Below are 22878 nucleotides of genomic sequence, written 5' to 3' on the forward strand. Positions count from 1 at the left end.
CCGTTTTCGGGCTCCGGAGAGAACTTTTTTTTTTTTCTTTTTTGGCGCAAGTCAACTGATGATGTTGCTCACTAATGGCACCACAACGTGACTCATTCGGCGACTACACGCATAATACTCTACTGTCTTGGTGATTGGATATCTCGGTTGACAAAGAACTATCAATGTATACTCAACATTCAATCTGTCCAACATCTCATCAAACCTTAAGATCCTTGAGCTGTTTCGCTGCTCCTGCCACGCCACCCTTGCCCTTCTTAGCAGAGGTTGTATCCTTTGGCAGTTCACGGGTGTAGGGGAGGAAAGTGGGAGCTCCGGGAATGTATTTTTGCAGAGGGGCAGGAACATTGAACCCCTGTTGAAATTGAATGTTAGCTCAACGGACGATCAGGTGTTTCGCCGGAAAGGTATTGCTTACATCCTCAGTCTGGTAGTTCTCCAAGATGCAGCACAGTGTTCGCTCAGTGGCACAGAGAGTAGCATTCAACGCGTGAACGTATGCCTTCTTCGAGTCGGCTTTCTTAGCACCGTAACGAATCTCCAATTCTCGGGTTTGGTAGTCTGTGCAGTTGGAGCAGGAAACGAGCTCCTTGTATTCGCCCTGGAAGGGGAACCAGGCTTCGAGGTCGTATTTCTTCGCGGCTGCGTTGTTCAAGGCACCGGACACGATCGAGACTACTTGGTAAGGGAGCCCAAGTGACTTGTAGAATTCCTCGGAGGTGGCGATCATATCGTCAAAGGCCTCCCATGATTTTTCTGGGTTGGTCAAGACGAATTGTTCAATCTGTTGATGTAAGCGACTGTATACGGACTACGATGTAGGGGTAATTACCTTTTCGAATTGGTGGACACGGAAGATACCCCAAGCATCCTTTCCGTGAGAGCCTGCTTCTTTACGATAGCAGGTACTGAAACCAGCGTATCTAGAGTATGGTCAACCCATCGTTCATTTAATAATAGCGTGAAAGTTGTACTCACTTGAGTGGGAGATCCGCCTCCTGGAACCACTCCTCGCTGTGCAATGCCGACAATGGCTGCTCCGAGGTAGCAATAAGATACTTGTCCGTGTCCTTATCCTCACTCTCAGAAACCTTGTATAATTCCTCATCAAATTGCTCCAGTTGTGCGGTTTTGGCCATGGCATCCTTCAACATGAAATGAGGTGGCTGGTTGGGCTTGTATCCTTTGTTGAAAAGAAACTCGAGACCGTAGTTGACGAGTGCAAGGTTGAGGAAGAGACCGTAGCCAGTCAAGCAGTAACCACGATGACCGACGATTTTCACTCCGCGTTCGGGGTCGTAGCCGTCTAGTCGGGTAAGGACTTCATGATGCGAGAGACAGTCGCGCTTCTCGACAACGACATTCTCCGGTGCCCAAGTACGTTCCACGACATTGTTGTCCTACAAGACACCACATCATCAGAAATTGATATTCCTAGCATAAACGCGAGACGAAAAAGCTCACCTCGTTATCGCTGATAGGAACTGAGTCATGAACGTAGTTTCCAATAGTCTTGATCTTCCTATCGCGCTCCTTTTCCTTTGCGAGTGCACTCTCCTCGGCTTCCTTCTTTTGCTTTTCGAGGTCGATCTTTTGTTGTAACAACTCGGTGGCGTCTTCTTTGTTCTGTTCGCAGTAGCCGTGTCAGCAAGCCATCACACTTCTTAAGTCGGACGACTACCAACCTTCTTCTTCTGGCCAATCTCCTTTTGCACGGCGTTGATTTTGGATCCTATCTGTGTAACTTCATATCTAGCTATAAATGAATGATGTCAGTCAACCTGAGTGCCAAATGCATATACAGCTGAGAAATCTGGCATACCTCGTCGGGCAGCTTCAAACAGCTCCAGGACCTCTTCCACCACGCTCTCGGGCGCATATCGACGACGCTGGCTCTCCCTGATTTTGTTGAGATCACCGCCACGGTCGGCGACAAAGTCGTTGATGTCCAACATCGTGAATTGGGGATGTGCGAGTGTTTCGAGTTGTGCGTTTTGTTGCTCTGTAGCGCGGGGTCAAGTATGGTTGTGGTAAAATTAAATCAAAAATAATAGTAGTAGAGGGGGCGGGGAGCCAAAGTTACGGACGGTATGTATGTGTACGGTAACATTACATACAGCTGATAAGATAGCGATTACAATCTTCCCAGGGCATCGTTCGTTGCTCGACCGCGAAGTGCGATTCAATATAGCTTACATATACAAAGGTGGCGATGGCTTTGCTCACTCGTGTACTTTTTTCCACTTGGGGCACTACTAGATCAGATTTGTTGTACGTAGGGTTCTTGTGTGTGTTCAATGGTGTTTATACTGATTACATAGCGATGTATAAAAGTATATTCGATGTGAACCTCAAAACACGTACCAGTTCTATAACATTGAAATGTTGGAATCACCGGGTTCAAGCGGTTATTTGTTGGAGTCATAGTCCGCCGAGAAGCCCACGGATTCACTTTGGATGTCACAGGTTCTAAATTCAACAGGACGTCGGCCAACATCCAAAGAAACACGACTTCAGTCACGGAGCCACCCTGATACATCCCGCCTAAGCAGTCCCCAGTATCGCCATGGTCGATGTAAACATTACGCGGCGCTGCCCGGTTGTCCAAAGACATCATGCGAGATTCATTGATGGGAGAAAGAGAAAGAAATTTGCTGACTTGGAACTCAGTGGCGATGCTAAGCAGTGTTGATATTGAGCCAAGGGCCAGACTTGGGTGCCTATAGTGGAGGTTTAGACATAGTGGGCAGAGAAGCCATGATGGGACCTAGAATAAGCAGTATAAATAAACAATTTCCTTCGTATCAAGCCAAGTAGGAGGAGAAGAATCGTCATGTAATTAGTGATAATCATAGTCAAATCCCAAAGATGTAGTCACAGCCAGCGATTTATAACCGAAAAAGCAAGACCAACCAGCAAACCAAAAATACAGAACAAATCTCATCAGCGATATGTCAAGTACGTAACCGCAGTGTAGCGAAACAATAAGCCCTGCGCAAATCATATACAGATTTCCACCCCGAAAGAATATCACATAACAACACACTTGCTATCCCCCGTCGGCTGAGAGGGATTCTGCGACTTCTCAATCTCTCCAATCATCAGATCGAATGCCTTGGCCACATTATAATCGAGCCGGGCACTGGCCTCTGTGAAACCGCAGTTGAATTGTTGGGCTAGTTGGCGGCCTTCGTCGAGTTGGACTTGTCGTTGGTCTGTGTTGAGGTCACTCTTATTTCCGACGATTACTAGCGGTACCCAATCCGCACCCTGTATTGAGATATTAGTATTTTGTACTCGTAGAAATTTGCGCTGGGTTGAACGAGGAAAGCGTACCAAGTGGTTCAAAATCTTATCCCGGATGACCGTCACCATATCAAAGGATTGGCGCGATGCCACCGAGTATACAATGATGTAGCCATGGATACCAATGAAATGCTTCGAGTTCAAGATACTATATTCATCCTAGACAGGCTGAGTTAGCGAAATTGCGAGCCCATAGCGGATAAATTCCAGCATACCTGGCCTGCAGTATCAACAATCTCCGTCGCATAGTCCTGGCCCTTGTGTTTGATAATGCGACTGAATGTATTCTCGATCGTGGGATAATAACTTTCTACGAAATGATGGTCCACAAAGCGCACCGTGAGCGATGACTTGCCTGGCTTGCGCAAACCAAATTAGCGTGATATCGCACATTTTATAGACGGGTGTAATGGTTGTATAATTATCAACCTACCGACGGAGCGACTGCCGACTATGGCAATCTTGCGTTGTTTCGGAGGAGCAGGCATTGTGTTTGCTTTTTTCTGTCAGGTGGTCTTTCTGGGCTTAGTTCAGGCTTGTGGTGCAATCGGCTGCCAACGATCAAAGCGTAGATAGAGTCAGTCAGTCTAGAGAGCGATATTCCGTCGGTAACTCGGTGCAGGGACAGGCCTGTATATAAAGAACAGCAGCGCACAGAGGACGACACAGACACAAGCAGACGATGGAATTGTCAAGAGTATGTGATGTGTAGTGTGCACTTGAACAGCAAGTCGAAGAGTAGTTAGTTAGAGCGGTGACAGTCAACATATTATTACATAAATTGCTCTCTCTTAGTGAAGTGAACTAATATTGGCCGCTTAACAAGGGCTGGCCTGGACCGACCAGGTGGCCCGCCGTGTACGTATGGTACGGTACCGATCTGGCTTACCTTCCGTCCCGTCACTTAAGTTAGCTACTTCTACGCATTCTTGGTACTCAACGGCCGGCCTATTTCTTCCAGCATGCTCATTATTCGTATAATTCGTTATACTATCTTCGTCAATCATATACATACGCACTCCCTGTCCAAGATATGCAAGATACACCAAAGACAGAAAATACGCGCAACGTTACACGCCCATATAACGATGACGTCAACCACTAATAATATAATTACTAACTAGGTGCTGCTGATCGCGTGGATCTCATTGAGGATTCGCTGCAATCGACTGGTAAACTCCTTGACCGACTGCGATTGCTGGAGCTCTTCGTCGACTTTGCGATGATAATGCAGAAACTCCTCCACCGTGGCCAGGACTTTTGCTAATCCCGTCCCCTTCATGGAGCTCTTGACAACGGTGTATGCTTCTGGCTCGAGACACAGGGTGCACAGAAGAATAGAAAGGTATCCGAATGCGACATTCGAGTGTGTTTGGACCACTGAATTGGCCTGTTGCACCCGATCTGTTAGCCTTTAACCTGAACATGTCAATATAGACCAGCTTACCTCGGATACGCTGCCTAGACCCCGGGTGAATATCGAGAGCAGGTGCTCGAGAAGTGATTGAGGTCCTTCCTTCTGGACGACGATATTCCGTCTCGCAGCTTCGCTAACTTCAGTAAGGTTGATCAAAGCACCCAGTGCCAGAATGACAATATCAAGTGAATCCTTCTTCTCGTCGATAAAGAGATCTTCAGAAGTCGTGTCGTAGTTTGACAGAACAATGATCATCAATCCGTGTAGGACCTCCGGCGTCGCAAAGTGCTCACAAAGACTGGTACTAGCATTTGTAATATTCAAAATAAGTCTGAGATGTAACGTCAAGAGCTGGATATCCTGGGGATCGGTTTTGCGGCTCAAGGAGGATAATAAATGGCTTGATTCTGTAAGTGGTAGTAAAGCATCCTGCTGCGCCTGGCCCGTAATATCTGAGGTTGTTGTATATGTTTCCAAAATGCTGATGATGCTTTCAATAAGCACGAAGTTGTCCGTAGTAATATCACGATCATCCGCCTCTTGTGTGAGTTCTAATAGAATCTTAACCAATTGAGAAACAACATCCTCCGGTATTGTTTCTGCGATATCCTTTTCTCGCACTTTGCGTATAGTCGAATATAAACAGCGTAATAATAGGCGACGTGGAGATAACCTAGAGGATTCGCGCTCATCCAAACCCGAGAGACAGCTAAATTGAAGAGCTATTTCACGTATAGCTGCTTGATTGGCCTTGGAAAGAGAATAGCCACGTTGTGAAACAAGTTTTGGGACAGCACCATCCAACGACAATAGCGTAGATGCCAGGGTAATGAGCTTGGACCAAGCACTCGACCAAATGCTAGAAGGAAGGTGATTTAATCGAAGCACTAGTGCAAAGGCATACAAAGATAACAAAGCCGGAATCTTGTCAGCCTGTGGTGATATGTATTTCGTTAATCGGTCAAATCCTCCAATTTCAACGAATTGTTGCGTGAATTTCTCATCGAGTAATTTCTCACAAAGGGTAACGAAGCCGCTTCGTTGGACGGAAGCAGAGCAATCCTCAATGTCTTCAAAGATGGAATCGACAAGCCCCTGAAACCGTGCGTTTACCCCAGCCCTTCGTAGTTCATGGATACTACTGATGGTTCCCAAGTTTTCGGTTTGATCAGTCTCAGTCGCATCCTTCGAAACAGGCTTCAAGGGCATTGATAATAGACTGGTTGAAAAATCTGCGGCGGGATCACCACTAGCATCGCCATGGAGGTCAATGTTGCGAAGGAATGATCGTTGACGCGCGTACGTAACTTTTGGGCTGCCTGACTGTGGTGATGCCTCGATCATTTCTTGGGTCTTTTGGTTCCACTTTGATGATATTTGACTGTCATAGTTGTACGAACTCTGAGAATCACTGGCTACCGGTGTGGTCTCCGTGGATTTCCTAGAGTCGATTGCTTGTTGCAAGGAGTCACGCTCACTATCAGACACTTCAGAGTTATCTTCGTCCTCATCGAAGGAACCTAGTGCGTCAACCAGACGCCGTCGTAAGGGAGTTATCCCTAGATCGGTCTGGATGCGTGAGAAAGAGGGATTATTCGACGTGGATGGGCGGGAGAAACGGTCTGGTGATAGACTGAGCCTAGAATCTATGCTTTGGGCCAAATGGGTCGCATCCGGTATATCTGACACAGAGCGCCGCAGTGTATCACCTAGTGATATTATTAGCGTGATTCTTACTACATGAACATATTAGAATCACTTACGGCGTCCATATGTGGTTTTCACAGCGGGAACGCGCCGAGCCCGCTGTTGAGGAATCGTCACAGAAGTCACCTCTTCCTCCTCACCATCATCAGTCGGCGTAAGTTTTCGTCGTTTTGGCGACCTAAGGTTTGATCGGCTATTCTGACTGGGTGATTTGGATTCGGGCGCATTGTCGTCTTTGGCAGTCTCGCGCAAGTTCCGGGGTGGAGTAGTGATCCTAGAGCGTCGCGCAGTCAAGACATTGCCGTTTGGTTCTTTCGGGGCCTGTGAAGTCTGCGATCGCGCCATTCGATTATGCGCCTTGCCATAGGTCACTAGCCTGCGAGGTCGATCGGGTAGAGTCCAGTCCATCTTGTCCGAGAGTTCCGTTGAGACCATTGAATTGGATTTGCCCAAAACGCGCGTTTGTATTGAAGGGTATTTATAGTACTCGGTGTCTTAAATCGTAGAGTGTTCGTCGCGAAGAACGAGGTGATGTCTGTATCGCCGCTCCATGCCAGACACCGTCTTTTCTGTAGGTGGGGGATTGTTGATGGACCGTCTGGTTTCTCCAGCAGGCTCACGCGTCAGATGTTGCAACTAGCGCCATTCGATATTCTCGACGAGTAATTGCGACGGTTTCGTGTTGAATATTCTCCAAAACTCAGCAAGTTGGCGGAGGTCGACGTTGACCGCATTGAGAAGGAGGTATGCGAGGGTGTAACTTCTGCACTTGCCGTGTCTCCGAGTGGACCATGAAGTCATGGAGGCTCGATTGCCTTAGCCAATCAGATTTCGTGCTCTCATCCCACACTCTGATCGGTCATTTTACCGTATCTACACATGCCTGGCAAAGAATTGTACGCGTTTCACGATATGGTATGTTACGAATAGTTTCAAGAAATTGTCGGATTGCTTGTGCTCTAGAACACTGGACTTGCCCGATGTTTGCAATGGATTTGACACCGTCCTGACATAAAATGGAATATATACTTTTGCTTTTGTCAGATAAGGTTGAATAGTTAAACTAAACATCTACGGAGAACTCCGTAGACAACTTAGCACGTAGCTGCGTAGCAGTAGAGTTTTTCATGATAGATAACAATCAGCTGATGACCACCACTTGAAACGTGTCTTATTTTTGAGGCAGATCAAACAAAAGCGCTTCGTCGAACGAAGACCAAGGAAGGTGGGCGGCCGTTCGACTATTCGATAAACCTGTGGGCTTCTCTTAAAAGTTTCTCCACACGATAACTTTCACTCTTCCCTCGATCCTTCCTGCAAAGGTACAAACACTCATCCACCGCCCAAACATGGCCTCAACAAAATCCGAAAATGTACCATCGCCAGCGCAGGGCGTTGGTCCATTCTATAGATCAGAGGGCGAAAAGCCTACCGCAACGGTCTCCAAGGAAGTCTCTTTCGAGAATGTCCACGTGCTTCCACAGACTCCGCAGCTGATCGCTCTTTTAACGTACGGAGTTCGCCTTATGCATACCGTTCGACTGTGCTAATGTGAAGGATAGTATGATAAGAGACCAAAATACCCCGCGCGCCGACTTCATTTTCTACTCGAATCGTATCATTCGTCTTTTGGTCGAAGAAGGACTCAACCATCTTCCCGTCGTGGAACACACCGTAACCACACCAGTCGGACGGTCATACCTGGGTGTCAAATTCGAAGGAAAGATATGTGGTGTTTCTATCATGAGAGCCGGCGAGGCTATGGAGCAGGGATTGCGGGATTGCTGTCGATCCGTCCGTATCGGCAAGATTCTGATCCAGAGAGATGAAGAGACCTGCCAGCCGAAATTGTTCTACGATAAGCTCCCTGCAGATATTGCGCAGAGATGGGTTCTCTTGCTCGACCCGATGTTCGCTACAGGTGGTTCGGCCACTCTGGCCGTCGAGGTGCTCAAATCAAGAGGAGTGCCGGAAGAGCGTATCCTCTTTATCAATTTGATTGCCAGCCCAATGGGTGTGGCAGATTTTGCTGAACGTTTCCCCAAATTGAGAGTGGTGACAGCTTTCATTGACCAGGGACTGGACGAGAAGAAGTATGTTCGTCCTCTATTTTATACAATGTTGATACTAATCATCTCTCTCCAGATATATCACTCCCGGACTCGGTGACTTTGGCGACCGATATTATACCCTCTAGTAGTCTTGCCTAGAACGGTTTGCATGGTCTTTGGAGCAAAACTTGGAGTTGGCCTGAACAGAAACTGCAATTGATTCACTTCCATGTTATATGTTATTCTTCTGAAGAACTAAAGATACTTCCATATGTCAAGATCCAACGCCGGCCAGTAGATGACTCCCTCCTCCCATACCAAGACAAACAACTTGTTCATAAATATAAAAGTATACATCAATAGTTTGATATTCTTCAACCTGGCTTCTTTCATAGAAAATTATAAGGATGCGGCGTTCAAAGATCCGCATCTAGATCTGCATCGGCGGGCGAACCACGAGAGTACACGGCTTTTTCGTCGGTGTCATACGTATTGGCCTTTGACTTTGCGACTGCATCGCAAGCGTCTACCCAGTCGGAGTATACGTCAACAGCGGCGGAAAGATCTGTAAATCAATTGGTCAGACGTGGGCCGACTTTCTTCGTCATATCCAGTTCGATCAAAGGTCACCAACAGTTTATACCAGTCTGAAACCTCTGGCCGCAGACTTTACACGACAAGTTTCCAAGACCGAGCTTCTTGTCTAGCTTTACCGTGATTGAGTTCTCGTGGTTACAGAAGAGGCATGCGAAGGTCGTCGCAAGCGGTTCTCTCTGTGGATGGTGTTAGTTTCAAGCTGACGTTGTCGAGTATTTTTGGTGGCGCACCTTCTTCGGACCCTGAGGACCTCGACTCGACTTCTTTCGTTTGCCCTAATAGAGTCAGATAGTGAACAGTAACAAGAAGACAAGACAACATACCATGATGTGGAGGTCGGGTGTTGCTGGCACTGATGAGAAGCAGATTGCTCGCAGGCCAGTCTGTAAGGTGTATGTACTACTCTGTAAATTTAATGACGATTTGGGTGACTTTCGGGGCATGTGATTGGCCAAGAAATGTAATAGAACCACCAATCATTTGAGACCAAACCAGGGCTGTCTTGGCAGGCCAAGAGTTGTCTCACGTGATGCTTAGGGCGGAGCCCCCATCGAGCAGGCAGACCTCGCTTAGCGCAGATTGTGGGATGTTTTTCAGAGAGGTTTTAATCTCAGGCTCACCAACTGAACCGATCCGTGACAGCGAGCGACCACACCCAATTCTGTCTCATCGCAATCATGGCTGTTGGAAAGTAAGACAATCGATCATGGAAACTGCGACTATCATGAGAACAACATATCTGACATTTATTTTCTTCCAGGAACAAGCGGTTGTCGAAGGGCAAGAAGGGCTTGAAGAAGAGGACCGTGGATCCCTTCTCTCGCAAGGATGAATACTCCGTCAAGGTATGCTTTACTACGAAGGACTCTCTTATGACCAGAATCTAATTATGAATAGGCTCCTTCCACTTTCCAGATCCGAGAGTATGCTTTCCAATGACTTCGAAACTTCACGTGAAAAGACGCACAAAACTAACCTGACGAAAAGTGTCGGAAAAACCCTTGTCAACCGAACCACCGGTTTGAAGAACGCCAACGACTCCTTGAAGGGACGTATCTTCGAGGTCTCGCTCGCTGATCTCCAGAACGACGAAGACCACGCTTTCCGCAAGGTCAAGCTCCGTGTCGACGAAGTCCAGGGCAAGAACTGCCTCACCAACTTCCACGGCTTGGACTTCACATCCGACAAGCTCCGCTCCCTCGTGCGCAAGTGGCAATCCTTGATCGAGGCCAATGTCACCGTCAAGACCACCGACGATTACCTCCTCCGTCTTTTCGCCATTGCTTTCACCAAGAGACGCCCCAACCAGATCAAGAAGACCACATACGCTGGTTCTTCTCAGATCCGCGCTATCCGCAAGAAGATGACCGAGATCATCCAGCGTGAAGCCGCCAGCTGCACCTTGTCCCAGCTCACAACCAAGCTCATCCCCGAAGTTATTGGACGGGAGATTGAGAAGTCCACCCAGGGCATCTACCCTCTCCAGAACGTGAGTTCTTGCCTATAGAAGAGACAGACCAGGCTTTTTTCCCCCACAGTTTTACTGACTTCTTCCAGGTTCACATCCGCAAGGTCAAGCTCCTCAAGTCCCCCAAGTTCGACCTCGGTGCTCTCTTGAACTTGCACGGAGAATCCACAACCGATGACCAGGGCCACAAGGTGGAGCGGGAATTCAAGGAGACCGTCTTGGAGAGTGTTTGATGCGACTTCTAGTCTTACCCATTTTCTAGCATCAAATCAAACGTCTATTTCAAAAAGGAAGGATATTTTTCCTGTGTCCATTCTAAAAACTTGTCTCCAAAGGATTCCAAAAATGTCATGACGGTTCTTTTTTTTCTCTTTTGCGTTTAATGAAAAATACCTGGTAGTTTAGAGGAGCACATAGGGTTTATTGAAGTATTCCAGTGTAGTCTATGTCGGTTACTCGGTATTCATCTATGAGTTGCGTTACTCTTTCTATCAAGTACTACATACCTGTATAAGCCTCAACCATTCGCATGTCGAAGCTGCAAATCTCCTCCATTGTACGATGTGATATTAGCGCTCGTCAACGCACCCTTATTCCAAGTACAAAGGCCTGGTAGCTAGCTACATATGATATTTCTAGGACTGGTTTGATGTAGCTGCAATTTATACGAGTCTCTACTCTCGGTCACTCAGGAACCAGTTTCAATATCTCAAACTCCTTGTACTTCTGCAAATACGGTGGCCCCCTCCTCCAAGCTTTCAATATTCGAGATGTATCTGATGGTCTCACAAACTTGCCAATCAAACGCTGAACTGCCGGTGACGTCCTGAACATTGGGTCAAAAATTAGCAGATTGGCACTTCCGGCAGTGTTGATTTCAAAGCCGATGATGGTCAAAGAATGACCTTGATGTTGTAGGTATATGGGCGGGAGATTAGTCTCCAAGATCTTTTCGTTGCTGTCCAGGAGTGCTGGCGGACAGCCGGATCGAAAGTAGTTTGCTATATCTTGCAGCAACATATCGTGAGCTCGATATCCAGGGGCAGAAGCGAAAGCACCAGGGATGCATCTTTATCAGCTGTTAGAATAACATTTCGGTTCTGAAACTAACTATATCACTTACTTAATTCCAAGACTTTGAAAAAGAGCCTGAGCCTATACATTGAAGATCATGTTAGTGATTATAGACAAGATTGAGCTGCCGTCAAACATACCTCTGGAGTACCAATGTACTTTCTGGTTCCTTTGATACCACCAGTCTCGATACGTCCACTACTATTGAATCCCATATCCCATGCTTGCTCAATCATATCCTGCAACTCCAGTATCGAGGGTATCCGCCCAGAAAAGAGCTCATAACCTGGTATACGAGCATCGATAATATGCGAAATCAGCATCTGTATATTCCTGTATCCGCAGAATCCGCCTTCTCTCATGAACTTGAAGATATGTCGAACTCGGGGACTACAGAAAAAAGCCCTCTGGATACTGACATCATGTCGACACAACTCAATAAGCGTTGGGATGACTTTCGAGGTCTCGTTTTCAGCAAGATCTTTCTCCTTGATGAGCGAACCATTGGGACCGATCCTCGTTTGTGTGTTTTCTATGTGTCCAGAGAGCAGGAGCTTTTGTAGCCATGAAGGCATTTGTTTTTCGTGGGCGTAGGGGCCCAGTTCTTTCCGCTTGAGCACAAAGTCAGTATTTCGGCTAGGATACACTGCGCATTAAGGAAGAGAAAGATTCACCCCTAATCTTCTGACGCCCTTGTGCCCATGTTGACTTGATTTTGATACATCCTTCTTTTGTCTCCGGCGATTATCTGTGCTCTTTCCTTTGAGAACGATATCTTTTCCATGTCCAACCACATCGGCTTGATGTAGGTCTGAATCGTCATTATCATCATCAAAATCATCGTGTGTATCGTCAACCACTTTCAGTCTTGCCGCATTTTGACTTTCATAATCCACAGACTGTAGATGAAGATCGCCAGTTTCATCTAGGGCTACTGACTCTGCCACATGCAAATCCAGATGCAGCTGTAATTCAGTCTTGGCGACATCCTCGCCACAGCCGTGAGGGCAAGGGATATAGAGATCATCGGTGTTATCTACAACGACCAAAGGTTCGCTTGTCTGTGTTGCTTGCAAATCTTCCTGCGGTGTCGTCCAGTTCCGACGTGTATGTGAGGACTGGGATAAGGTGTTTGGGTCTTCGGGATGACAATAAGCCACGTGCTGATTGAGAAATTCCGAGTCGTAATCCTCAAATTCACAGAATGGACATGACAATAAAACCCGATCTTCTGTTGCTTGATTACTCATGATGATCTTATCCTCTTCGCTCGAGATTGCAGGATGTAGGGTATTTAGAGGTGTTGTCAAATGAAGATGTTGTTCTGGGGAAGGTGGATCAATCTTTATCCCCGGCATCTTCAGGCTGGTGACCACCACCAAACTACCCATTGAGGTGCATGTATGACAGAGAGCACATTATCAGAAGGAATCCTCTTGAACAATTTAACATGATGTAACTAGCAGCTGACTCTCGGCACTACAGTTTTGAGTAGTCAAAAACATTCCCTAGACTTGACTGCCTGCCTGTCTGTCTGTCTACCGAGTACTCTCAGGCCCTTAGGGTTACATGACGGGAAAGGAGTGCTTGTCTCCTACTCATGAATCATGGCCTATATGAACACTATCCTGCCTCCAAGCCTCACCAATCCCCTGAAGAAGCTTATACCTACTTAAGTTGACTACATAAGATGAAGCTTTATTGACTCACAGCCCTAATTCGTCCTTGCTTAGCGATAGAGCCGATTTAATTGGGCAGTCGGAGATTTCAAGGGGCAAATGGAGAGAGCATTGCGATTGGCTGGCGGGATTAACTAAGACTGTTAGTCAGCAATTGACTCACAGCGGGGCGCCGCATTGGTTCCGTCTGCAAAGAAATAAATCTGAACAGCGGGATCGGCCTTTCCTCCCAGCTGAGCAAAAATTCAACCACCTCACTCAATTCGCCTCAACAACCAAAATACAAGTCGAATATACGGTAACATACAAGGGAAAAACAACCCACCGCCCATTGCTACCTTATATGCGCCTCGCCCCCCCCTCCCCTCCCCTCTGCAGATGCCTCTTTCAGATCATACCCCGCCGTCAGTGAATGGCGATGGCAGCACTGCTTCGGCAGAGCCCGCCTGGACTGTGCAAAAGTTCGGAGGAACCAGTGTGGGCAAGTTTGCTATCAATATAGTTGATCACATCGTATTGTATGCTGTTCTGTTTGATTAGCCTGGGTTTCGATTCTAACTGATTGTTGCATCAGACCGAGTTTGGCGGAACAGAAAGTCGCTGTCGTATGTTCCGCACGCAGCAGTTCCTCCAAGGCCGAGGGTACCACAAATCGGTGAGTGCGTTTCTGGTGCGTCTTATAGCTCTCACATCTAACAAGGACTTTGCCCAGCCTCTTGCGAGCCGCTCGAGACGCTCAAAACTGCAGATCAAAAGCCTACGATATTCTAGTGGAAGCCGTGAGGCAAGAGCACATCGAAGTAGCTCAACAACAAATCAAATCCTCCGAATTAAGAGACCGCTTAATCTCAGATATCAACGATGAATGCGCCCACGTCCTTAAAATCCTCGACGCCGCCCAGACGCTCGGGGAAACAAGCGCTCGATGTGTCGATAAAGTGATCAGTGCTGGAGAGAAACTCAGCTGTCGGTTTATGGCTGCTCTCTTGCAGGACCGCGGCGTTGACTCCGAATACGTCGACCTTTCAGAAATTATAGATTTTACCATCGGCAATGGCGGTCTCGATCAAGCCTTTTACGATCAATTGGCAGTGAATCTGGGAGCAAGGATCCGAGCTTGCGAGTCAAGAGTGCCTGTTGTGACGGGATATTTTGGACCAGTTCCCGGAGGCCTGTTAGATAAGATTGGTCGAGGATACACGGATTTATGCGCTGCCCTGGTCGCCGTGGGCGTCAATGCGAAAGAGCTGCAAGTCTGGAAAGAGGTTGACGGTATATTCACTGCAGACCCTCGCAAAGTCCCAACAGCTCGCCTCCTGCCAGCAATTACACCGGCCGAAGCCGCTGAATTGACATTTTATGGATCCGAGGTCATTCACCCATTCACCATGGAACAAGTCATTCGCGCGAGTATCCCGATCCGTATAAAGAACGTTATGAATCCCAAGGGAAGCGGAACGGTCATTTTCCCCGACTCGACGGCCGATCTCGAACGCATAGCAGGCGGTTATAAATCCAAACTGATCCGGTCAAGAAGCGCCAGCGTCTTGTCTGCGCAAATCCAGGGTCCCAAGAGACCGACGGCAGTGACCATCAAACATAATATTCTTGTTATCAACGTCCATTCCAACAAACGATCACTATCCCACGGCTTCTTCGCCGGCATATTCTCGGTGCTGGATCGATGGCGGCTATCGATCGATTTGATCTCGACGAGTGAAGTACACGTGTCTATGGCTCTTCATTCTGAATTGCCGCTTTTGAACGGAATTGGCCGGGATGAATATCAGATCATTGACGAGGACTTGCGTGGTGCCATCGAAGATCTAAGGAAATATGGAGCGGTGGATATCATACCGGAAATGGCCATTCTGAGTCTGGTGGGCAAGCAGATGAAGAATATGATCGGTGTTGCGGGAAAGATGTTCTCGACACTTGGAGAGAATAACGTCAATATTGAAATGATTTCGCAGGGTGAGTCTCTTTGACTGATGATTATGATAATGAATGCTAACAAATTCAACAGGAGCAAGTGAAATCAACATTTCCTGCGTGATCGATGAAAGAGACGCCGATCGGGCTATTAATATCCTCCACACGAATCTTTTCACCTTTTTGGAATAGTCCTTAAAAGAAAAGTTTTTTCTTTTTCTTGACCATACCGGATACTGCATGATACAAAAGTTTTGCATTTACCATCATTGCAATGATGCATGTACGGCTCTGAAAAGATTGGTTTCCATGTTCATCGCAAGCGAGCGATACAGTCGTTGACTGTTTTTTATTTCTTATACTCGACTATATTGCTTTTCACTACTATTATCTATACGGTACTAGTTCTAGATTAGATTTTTGCATGTTTGTCGCATTTTCTCTCAATTGCATTTGGGAGTCTGAAGGGGCGTGGTTTTATTCCTGATTTATTGAAAATGTTTGACACAAAGACATACTTCAATAGTTGATGTACATACAAAAGAAATTAGTCTTTGATTTCGTGTTATGGATTGTGAACAAGGAGAGTGACGAGTCGACTTCGGGCTTGCCGGAAGGGGAATTCGTGTCGCCAAGCTTCACCACAGTTAGTACTGTGTGCTCAGCGGCCAGTCCAGGAGACGATGCACAATGATGATTGATCCAATGGTTGATCCGCCAGTTTCTTGATTGATCGAATTCAACAAAGTTGCATTGTGAGTCACTGCATATGAGGGTAACTATGCCATACAGAGTATCAGTACTGTGTAGGACCAGTACTCTGTACGTAGTAGGCTCGGAAAATGTCGAGCTAATGAATGGGCCTATCAGGCCTAATGTAAATGCACCAGAATGGAGTACGTACGCCCACTGCACAAATTGGACGGCTCCACAGCACGGCTTTCCGAAGATCATCATGCAATGATGCAAGCTCAATACCGACTCCGTACTACAACCAGAGTGAAACATTAAACACTCCTTGTAGGCTTGCAAGTCGCGACTGGACCTACCCGTACAGTAAAACTACAGAGTAAACACCCTTGCATCTCTCTGATCCTGTCATTTCTGCGCGCGGCCAGGACGTTCCGACTCGTTCCTGAGGCAGGCACGGGGTCGGCAGTGGTATGCGGCTATTGGACGATCGGAATCTTGCGAGTGGAGGAGCCTGGAGGATAAGAGTCAAAGAGGTAGAGATTCAGAAGAACGAGAGAGCAAGCGCAAGGGATGGAGATCCAATCATTCCAACGTGGGCCCAGTGATGATATGGGTCACGGGATCCACGCCCTTTGATTGGCCTTCCAGAAGGCCGGAAGCGGATTAGCGCTGCCAACGCATCGACGCGACGCGCCTTCCTCAACAACATCCCAACGCGTCGTTCTTTCTCTCTTCTCTCGCATGACCGACTGCCAACCTTTCCATCCATTTTCACCTCATTTCATCGCCCCTTCCATCTCTTCAATCAATCAATCAATCAATCTACCTATCTATCAATACCTACTACTTCAATTAAGCTTAGAAGGGGTGGAAACCCGCTTAAAAAAACAATTTATCCTTAGACTATCGATAGCTGCGATCCGCGGCCTCGAACGCTCGCCAATGCCAACCAATGCGGGACTATCACGACGCGACTGAAATCTGATCCTCCCTCCTAGCTCAGGACGCCACAATTGTGTGACGGCGTCGGCCCTGGTCCAGTGGTCCGCTTTAACTGGTTGCACTTGATTTCCCAATCACCCGCTCCTCTTTTCTCTCGCCTTGTACGTATTCTTAGTATTCCCCGTCGGGCCTCGCCGCCTTTTTTCTTCTTGACTCGACCTGGCCTGGGATCTACGGCGATTGTTTATTGCACGTCTTCAGAAGCAAGCTCATCCATAACATCATCGCACCATCAACATTATCGACCTCATCAACAACGTTGTTTTAACATACGCTTCGCATCCGCTTGCGTCGCGCATATGCTCCGACCTCTGTCTGACTTGCGCCTCATCGATCAACCTAGCGGTGTGAAGCTATCACCCCATACTCGATAAAATCATATCACTGAACAAGAAAACTTGGCCAACTGGCTGCCTCGACATAGCATCAACACACAGCCAACTTGGCTTGAATAACATGATGCCTCTACCACCCTCAGATCAACGGAAGCAGCCCGCTTCATTGCAACCCTCGCCTCTACCTCCTCATGCGGGAAACACCAACACAAACCCTGCGCCATATGTGCTCAACCCGCCAAATACCCTCGAGCGTCGAAAGTCGTCGCCTACCAAAGGATCTCAGCGACCGAGAACATCTGATTCAGGCCAAGGCAGACTCGGCTTCGTATCGATTACTGCGCCTTCTCCAACAGTATTTCCCACGAATTCTCCCATCAAGAGAAATTCAAACCAACACATTCATCGACGAGCTCCCTCATTACCAATACAAGCCGCTTTTTCAACCTTTCCAAGCGCGCCGTCTCCCTTTCCGACTCAACATCAATTCGCCTCTAGCTTTCCTAATGATACCTTCGCCGACTTTCCTGACCCGTCATGTCAGGTGAGACCACTCAAGAGGACTCTAATGGAAGCAGCCCCCTTGATTGATCGGCCAGTGATTAAGAAACAGAAACGCGAAGATTCGACGACTTTTACGCTTCCAGAACCACATGAGATGCCTCCGGTGGAAGACGATGGATCTAAACCGCCTTACAGTTACGCGGTCCTAATCGGCATGGCAATTCTCAGAGCGCCTGGTCGAAAGTTGACTCTAGCGCAAATTTATAAATGGATTTCAGATACATTTGCTTTCTACCGCTCTGGAGACGCTGGCTGGCAAAATAGTATCCGTCATAACCTTAGCTTGAACAAAGCGTTCATCAAGCAAGAGCGCCCCAAGGATGACCCTGGTAAGGGCAATTATTGGGCAATTGAACCTGGAATGGAAGCGCAATTCGTCAAGGATAAGTCTGCTCGTCGTGCGACACTGTCCAGCATTCCATTGCCCCCGATTGTCCTTCAAAGGGATGCTCCTTCATTCGCCCCTCAACCAAGCACATCCATGTGGAGAGTCCCTCCGCCGCCGTTACCTCCCTCATCTTCTCACCACCCTGTCGAGGTTTCTCATATCCAAGAGCCCTCTTCTGATGCTACTATTCTCGCCTCGGACCCCGCTCTACATGAAGACGGCCCGGAAGAAGATTCTCATATTCCCCAAACCAATGTTCCTCGCTCCTCTCCTCCTCAAGTTATTCGCTCATCGCCACCAGTTGTTCCCCCTTCAGCCCGCTTCACTCGAGCAGGAACGCCACCAACACCATCTCGCCCAATGGCATCAGCAGCAGCTCCTCGCACGCGCAACCAGCCCTCTGCATCGGCCAACGACAGTGGCTACTACTCGTCTCTTGAGTCTTCCGTGATGAGGACCAACAAGACGGGTGTTATGCTGACCTCAGATTTGGATATCGAACCTCCACGCCTGAAACGGGGTCGTGCCGAAGAAGAGATTGCTCGAATCAGGAGTTCGTCTCATGATATTAGCCCCAGCCACTCAAAGGTTCTCAAGAAGAGCACAAACTCGGCTGCAGGTTCATCTCCTCTTCGCGGTGAATACATTAGTTTATTACCCCCGCCATTAACGCCAATGATCAAATTCAAGAAACCCCTCAAGCCGCCACCATCTTTGTCGCCCAATACGAATCTTCGTAACCATCGGCGAAAGATTCAGCAGATGGTCAACTCGCCAATCAAACATTTGGGTCTTGCTGATGATGAACTTCCATGGAGCCCAGCATTCACTATTCATGACGAGACAACATCTACACCAAACGACAACATTCAACTGCATTTTGATATCTTTGCCGATTCTGTGGCTGATGTTGTTTTCACACCAGCTCGCAAATCTCCTGAGAAGCGCAGCATCAAGCGTGAGACAGGAGCTGCAACTGGATTGGCTGAGGCGGCGCTTGCAGACATAACTACGACCAGCGTCAATAAGCGGATTGGCCGTTCCTTGCTCTCGACTGGCAAGGCTTTATCGTCACATTTTCAAGACTCCCCGTCAAAGGTTCCAGCTCATCAGTCAGCTCGGTTCCTCGATGCGTCGAATGATGACTTTTTCTCCTTTAGCATGTTTGACGACAGCTCTGAAGAGGTTGATGGTGTCGACTTGTTACAAGGATTCGAGAAGATTGGCGGCAACACTGCCAAAGACAGTAATACTAGCAACGCTGGCATCAACAAAACTGGCGGGCTTAGACAGCGACTCAATCAGCGAGGCTATAGCTCTTACTTTTGATGAGTGAGCTCGATAATGACTGTACGACGATACGGATGCTCATTCATGCGGTGTTTTGGCTGTCATAGCTTGGTTTAAATTACTCGGTGTTCTTTCCTAGGGATTTTGGCGTTTCTAAATTGGTTTGTTTGATTTATTTGGACCGGAAGATGGCACAACTGGGATTGGGAATTTCAATTTGCTAACGATGTAATGAACAAAATGTTTGATGTACATGACCCTTCTAGCTAGCGTTGTTATGTTCTGCCTTGCTTCGTTTTTGTTCTTTTGACGGCTGTGCCATTTTGGTTGGCATCTGATTTCCAGCATGTTGTTTGTCTCCTCATGTAAGTTGGTTGGATTGGACTTGGATTTGTTTTTGATACAGCGAGGGATATTGTATGGGTTGGATAGCGATACTTTGAGTCTAAATCGGAACTTGTCACCACTTATCGAAGAGTACTTTTGTTGTCAAACTAGTAAAGAAGTAAATCCATGGGTATCATCATGTCATGTCAGTTCAGTAATCATAATACATATGAGTAGTGCAGAAGACCAGTAATTTCCTTGAAAAAATCAACGCGCAAACACCTCCCAAATGTCCCAAAACAAACAGACAAAAAATTAATCACTACTCGAACAACCCCTACACCCACAATTAACGCACTGTATCGCCTGCTCCTCCTTTAGCTGAGCTTTGGGCACTCGACAAATACACGTAGAGTTGAAATTGGTCTCTTTCGTCTGTATGCATCGGAGGCAGCATAACTAAACCACAATCAGTCCCTGCTCAACTCTTTGCGGGTTGAAGATAAAAGGAGGGGGGGGGGGCAATACCTTTTCATAACCCTGCTTCTTCCATTTCGCAATCAGCATTGCATCCGCATACTTGTTCTTCAGCAGCCAGTCATATAACTGTTTTGAGATGGCTTCTTTTTCATAGTAGAGTTCGTAGATGTAGCGGGATCCTACATACATCCAGTATCATCAGCATCCACCTCTCTGGCTTGGTGTTCACATGGGGGTAGGGGGGGTTATTTATAGACGTACGTTGATGACTAATCTGGAATACAGGCCAGAGCACTTCATGCCTCTTTTTCCCTTCGTGAGGCGCATTCTCGGCATCTTTCATTTTGTTGCTGAACTCCAAAAGGGTGTCTTCGATGTCGTCGAAGCCTGCGGGGGGAGGCTTTGCGTTGCGGGTTGTGCGGATTGGTGGCATTTTACTTTTCTTTCTTCTTTTTCGTAGATTGATAAAGGAGTGGGTAAACGAGTGAATGTGAGCAGGTGTCTAAATTGTTTGAAGTTGTATGTCTTTAAGCAGAGTCAAGTGGCGGAGCTCGAGATGGTAATTTCAGGCTGGTAACATTTCTGCCGTTTACTACCGCCCAGAAATGCTATGGAGCTTCACAGCTGGTTCAGCGTTTTGCTCGGAAGTCACCTCGATTCATCATCTACGTCTTCAACCACTTCAGCAAGTCTCTCCCACTTCTTCCTCCTCTTGAATCATACATCTGAAATAAATTTCGCGCTATCAAACCCCTGAAATAACAATATACAAGATGGACGGCCAACCACAAATTGATATCAGCAAACTCAGTGCAACTGATCGCAATGAATTGAACCAGTTCTTGCAAAACGAGACTCAAAAGTCGACTATTCAGCAGAGTATGTCTCTTAAATTCTATGATCTTTCAATACTTTCTTTCTCCGAATATTGGACGAAAATTGCCCAATGACGTCAATTCAATTTCTCATCCTCACTCAACAAGCACACTGTTATATATTCATGAAGAGATAAAGCTAACATATATGTATCCACAAGCTGTCCACCACCTCTCCGAAATGTGCTTCAAGAAATGCATCACCGGAAAGATTTCTTCCAACAAGCTCGATCGAACCGAGGAATCGTGCGCACAGAACTGTGTCGATAGATGGATGGATGCGAACTTCGCTATTTACAAGCATTGGGAGACTCTTCGTGGGGGACAATAAATCCACCAACCTTCTGGACAATAATTATGAACGAGAGGGATGTAATAAGGACGGGGATAAAACAGGGGAGGGAGAGTATCAGGGCATAGAATGGATATGGTCATGTATTTTTATGCTGTTCAATTTCCACTTTACTGTAATATTACAAACTACTCAAAAATAGACACACTACTGCCAAACTTGTGACATCTACGAAATGAAAAATATGGTATAAGATCGTTATTGAATCCTTCGACATCATTCATTTAGGACGTTTTATCCGCCTATTGTATTGTTTAGGGTAAAAAAAGAATTTTTGTTCGAGCCGAACCACCATGCAACCAAATGAAAAGAAAAAAGAATTGCCATTTTAGATTCCTTTAAACAATAGCGAGCTTGGTAGCAGCGATATCAAGTGCGTCCACATCAGGAGTCAAACGAGCATAAGCCTTCTTGGATCCGTCGGGTCTGTAGCATTTATTATTAGCACGGCATTCATTCAGATATATCAGGGGAACAAAGGACGCACCGGATAAGTGTGTTGATCTTGACGGTGTCAACGTCATAAAGCTTCTTAAGAGCAGCCTTGATTTGACGCTTGTTGGCCTTGACGTCCACGATGAAGACAAGTGTGTTGTTCTCCTCAATCTTCTTCATGGCGCTCTCGGTGTTGAGAGGGTGCACAATGACCTTGTGGTGGTCGAGGCGGGTCTCGTGGGGGACGGACTTGCGAGGGTATTTGGGGGATCGGGAGAGTTGCAGAGTCTTGGGGAGGTGGAATGTGGTCGAGGTACGGATCTTGCGCAACTTCTTGGCCTGTTCTGTCTTAGCATTTGGTAATCTGTCGATTGGAAGTTTTATGGACGTACACCCTGTCCCTTGAGGACGGCTTTGGCGGCAGCGCCGGCCTTGCCCTTGGCTCCTGAGTTCAATCGTTAGCTCATGATCATTCAATCCCAATCCAAACTAAATGCGTAGATATCGATCAATTCGTGGCCCTCTTCCATCTCCTCGAAACCATCAAAGCACCGTATCGCAAGCGAGTCGTCAGTTGCCAGCAGTCGATTGATTCGATAACAATCCAATAATCCGAATAAGGCGTTCTGTCGACTTCGAACAATCCCGTCCAATGCATGCTTGATGTCTCGAGGCGACCGAAGAGAAAACACGAAACCGACAATATCTTCGCATTTTAAAATTAATAGAGATTGCTGTAATGTACCTTTCTTTTCCCCGGCCATGTTGTCGAATTTGGGCGTCTGCTCGTGAATTAACTTGTCGAATCTCAAATCAAGATCAAGATCAAGCCAAAGACCAAAGCCGAAACCAAGTGTATTTTTTCTAAGCGAGGAAAGATTTGTGTGTGGAAGTCACGGGTTGTGG

At 47.0% G+C, this 22878-nt stretch overlaps 12 protein-coding genes across 12 annotated transcripts; 5 read left to right on the top strand and 7 right to left on the bottom strand.

Moving 5' to 3' along the window:
• Positions 1–199: 199 nt before the first annotated feature.
• EYB26_004677 (uncharacterized protein) lies at positions 200–1955 on the bottom strand (the record flags this gene model as incomplete). Its single annotated transcript, XM_054263968.1, has 7 exons — positions 200–355; positions 419–784; positions 833–923; positions 979–1400; positions 1465–1626; positions 1686–1756; positions 1823–1955. The coding sequence occupies 7 exons, from the start codon at positions 1953–1955 to the stop codon at positions 200–202; spliced, it is 1401 nt and encodes a 466-aa protein (XP_054119943.1).
• A 1075-nt stretch (positions 1956–3030) lies between these two features.
• On the bottom strand, positions 3031–3794 carry EYB26_004678 (uncharacterized protein; the record flags this gene model as incomplete). Its single annotated transcript, XM_054263969.1, has 4 exons — positions 3031–3270; positions 3337–3465; positions 3522–3661; positions 3740–3794. 4 exons carry the CDS (start codon positions 3792–3794, stop codon positions 3031–3033), a joined length of 564 nt encoding a protein of 187 aa, XP_054119944.1.
• A 632-nt stretch (positions 3795–4426) lies between these two features.
• On the bottom strand, positions 4427–6865 carry EYB26_004679 (uncharacterized protein; the record flags this gene model as incomplete). Its single annotated transcript, XM_054263970.1, has 3 exons — positions 4427–4696; positions 4754–6432; positions 6487–6865. The coding sequence occupies 3 exons, from the start codon at positions 6863–6865 to the stop codon at positions 4427–4429; spliced, it is 2328 nt and encodes a 775-aa protein (XP_054119945.1).
• Positions 6866–7779: 914 nt separating this feature from the next.
• On the top strand, positions 7780–8627 carry EYB26_004680 (uncharacterized protein; the record flags this gene model as incomplete). The annotated part of the gene is made up of 3 exons (XM_054263971.1): positions 7780–7940; positions 7993–8523; positions 8576–8627. The coding sequence occupies 3 exons, from the start codon at positions 7780–7782 to the stop codon at positions 8625–8627; spliced, it is 744 nt and encodes a 247-aa protein (XP_054119946.1).
• A 270-nt stretch (positions 8628–8897) lies between these two features.
• On the bottom strand, positions 8898–9404 carry EYB26_004681 (uncharacterized protein; the record flags this gene model as incomplete). The annotated part of the gene is made up of 4 exons (XM_054263972.1): positions 8898–9046; positions 9116–9254; positions 9309–9353; positions 9402–9404. 4 exons carry the CDS (start codon positions 9402–9404, stop codon positions 8898–8900), a joined length of 336 nt encoding a protein of 111 aa, XP_054119947.1.
• Positions 9405–9755: 351 nt separating this feature from the next.
• Positions 9756–10779, top strand: EYB26_004682 (uncharacterized protein; the record flags this gene model as incomplete). Its single annotated transcript, XM_054263973.1, has 5 exons — positions 9756–9769; positions 9839–9923; positions 9976–10001; positions 10066–10567; positions 10636–10779. 5 exons carry the CDS (start codon positions 9756–9758, stop codon positions 10777–10779), a joined length of 771 nt encoding a protein of 256 aa, XP_054119948.1.
• A 451-nt stretch (positions 10780–11230) lies between these two features.
• On the bottom strand, positions 11231–13011 carry EYB26_004683 (uncharacterized protein; the record flags this gene model as incomplete). Its single annotated transcript, XM_054263974.1, has 4 exons — positions 11231–11615; positions 11670–11701; positions 11761–12231; positions 12295–13011. The coding sequence occupies 4 exons, from the start codon at positions 13009–13011 to the stop codon at positions 11231–11233; spliced, it is 1605 nt and encodes a 534-aa protein (XP_054119949.1).
• A 666-nt stretch (positions 13012–13677) lies between these two features.
• Positions 13678–15423, top strand: EYB26_004684 (uncharacterized protein; the record flags this gene model as incomplete). Its single annotated transcript, XM_054263975.1, has 4 exons — positions 13678–13817; positions 13874–13954; positions 14012–15273; positions 15326–15423. 4 exons carry the CDS (start codon positions 13678–13680, stop codon positions 15421–15423), a joined length of 1581 nt encoding a protein of 526 aa, XP_054119950.1.
• A 1962-nt stretch (positions 15424–17385) lies between these two features.
• On the top strand, positions 17386–19542 carry EYB26_004685 (uncharacterized protein; the record flags this gene model as incomplete). Its single annotated transcript, XM_054263976.1, has 1 exon — positions 17386–19542. The coding sequence occupies one exon, from the start codon at positions 17386–17388 to the stop codon at positions 19540–19542; it is 2157 nt and encodes a 718-aa protein (XP_054119951.1).
• Positions 19543–20145: 603 nt separating this feature from the next.
• Positions 20146–20743, bottom strand: EYB26_004686 (uncharacterized protein; the record flags this gene model as incomplete). Its single annotated transcript, XM_054263977.1, has 3 exons — positions 20146–20289; positions 20359–20489; positions 20572–20743. 3 exons carry the CDS (start codon positions 20741–20743, stop codon positions 20146–20148), a joined length of 447 nt encoding a protein of 148 aa, XP_054119952.1.
• A 340-nt stretch (positions 20744–21083) lies between these two features.
• On the top strand, positions 21084–21516 carry EYB26_004687 (uncharacterized protein; the record flags this gene model as incomplete). The annotated part of the gene is made up of 2 exons (XM_054263978.1): positions 21084–21189; positions 21347–21516. The coding sequence occupies 2 exons, from the start codon at positions 21084–21086 to the stop codon at positions 21514–21516; spliced, it is 276 nt and encodes a 91-aa protein (XP_054119953.1).
• A 359-nt stretch (positions 21517–21875) lies between these two features.
• Positions 21876–22736, bottom strand: EYB26_004688 (uncharacterized protein; the record flags this gene model as incomplete). Its single annotated transcript, XM_054263979.1, has 4 exons — positions 21876–21963; positions 22025–22311; positions 22365–22417; positions 22718–22736. 4 exons carry the CDS (start codon positions 22734–22736, stop codon positions 21876–21878), a joined length of 447 nt encoding a protein of 148 aa, XP_054119954.1.
• Positions 22737–22878: the final 142 nt, after the last annotated feature.

This window comes from Talaromyces marneffei, chromosome 3, assembly GCF_009556855.1.
Source record: "Talaromyces marneffei chromosome 3, complete sequence".
In the NCBI taxonomy this organism is placed as follows: domain Eukaryota; kingdom Fungi; phylum Ascomycota; class Eurotiomycetes; order Eurotiales; family Trichocomaceae; genus Talaromyces; species Talaromyces marneffei.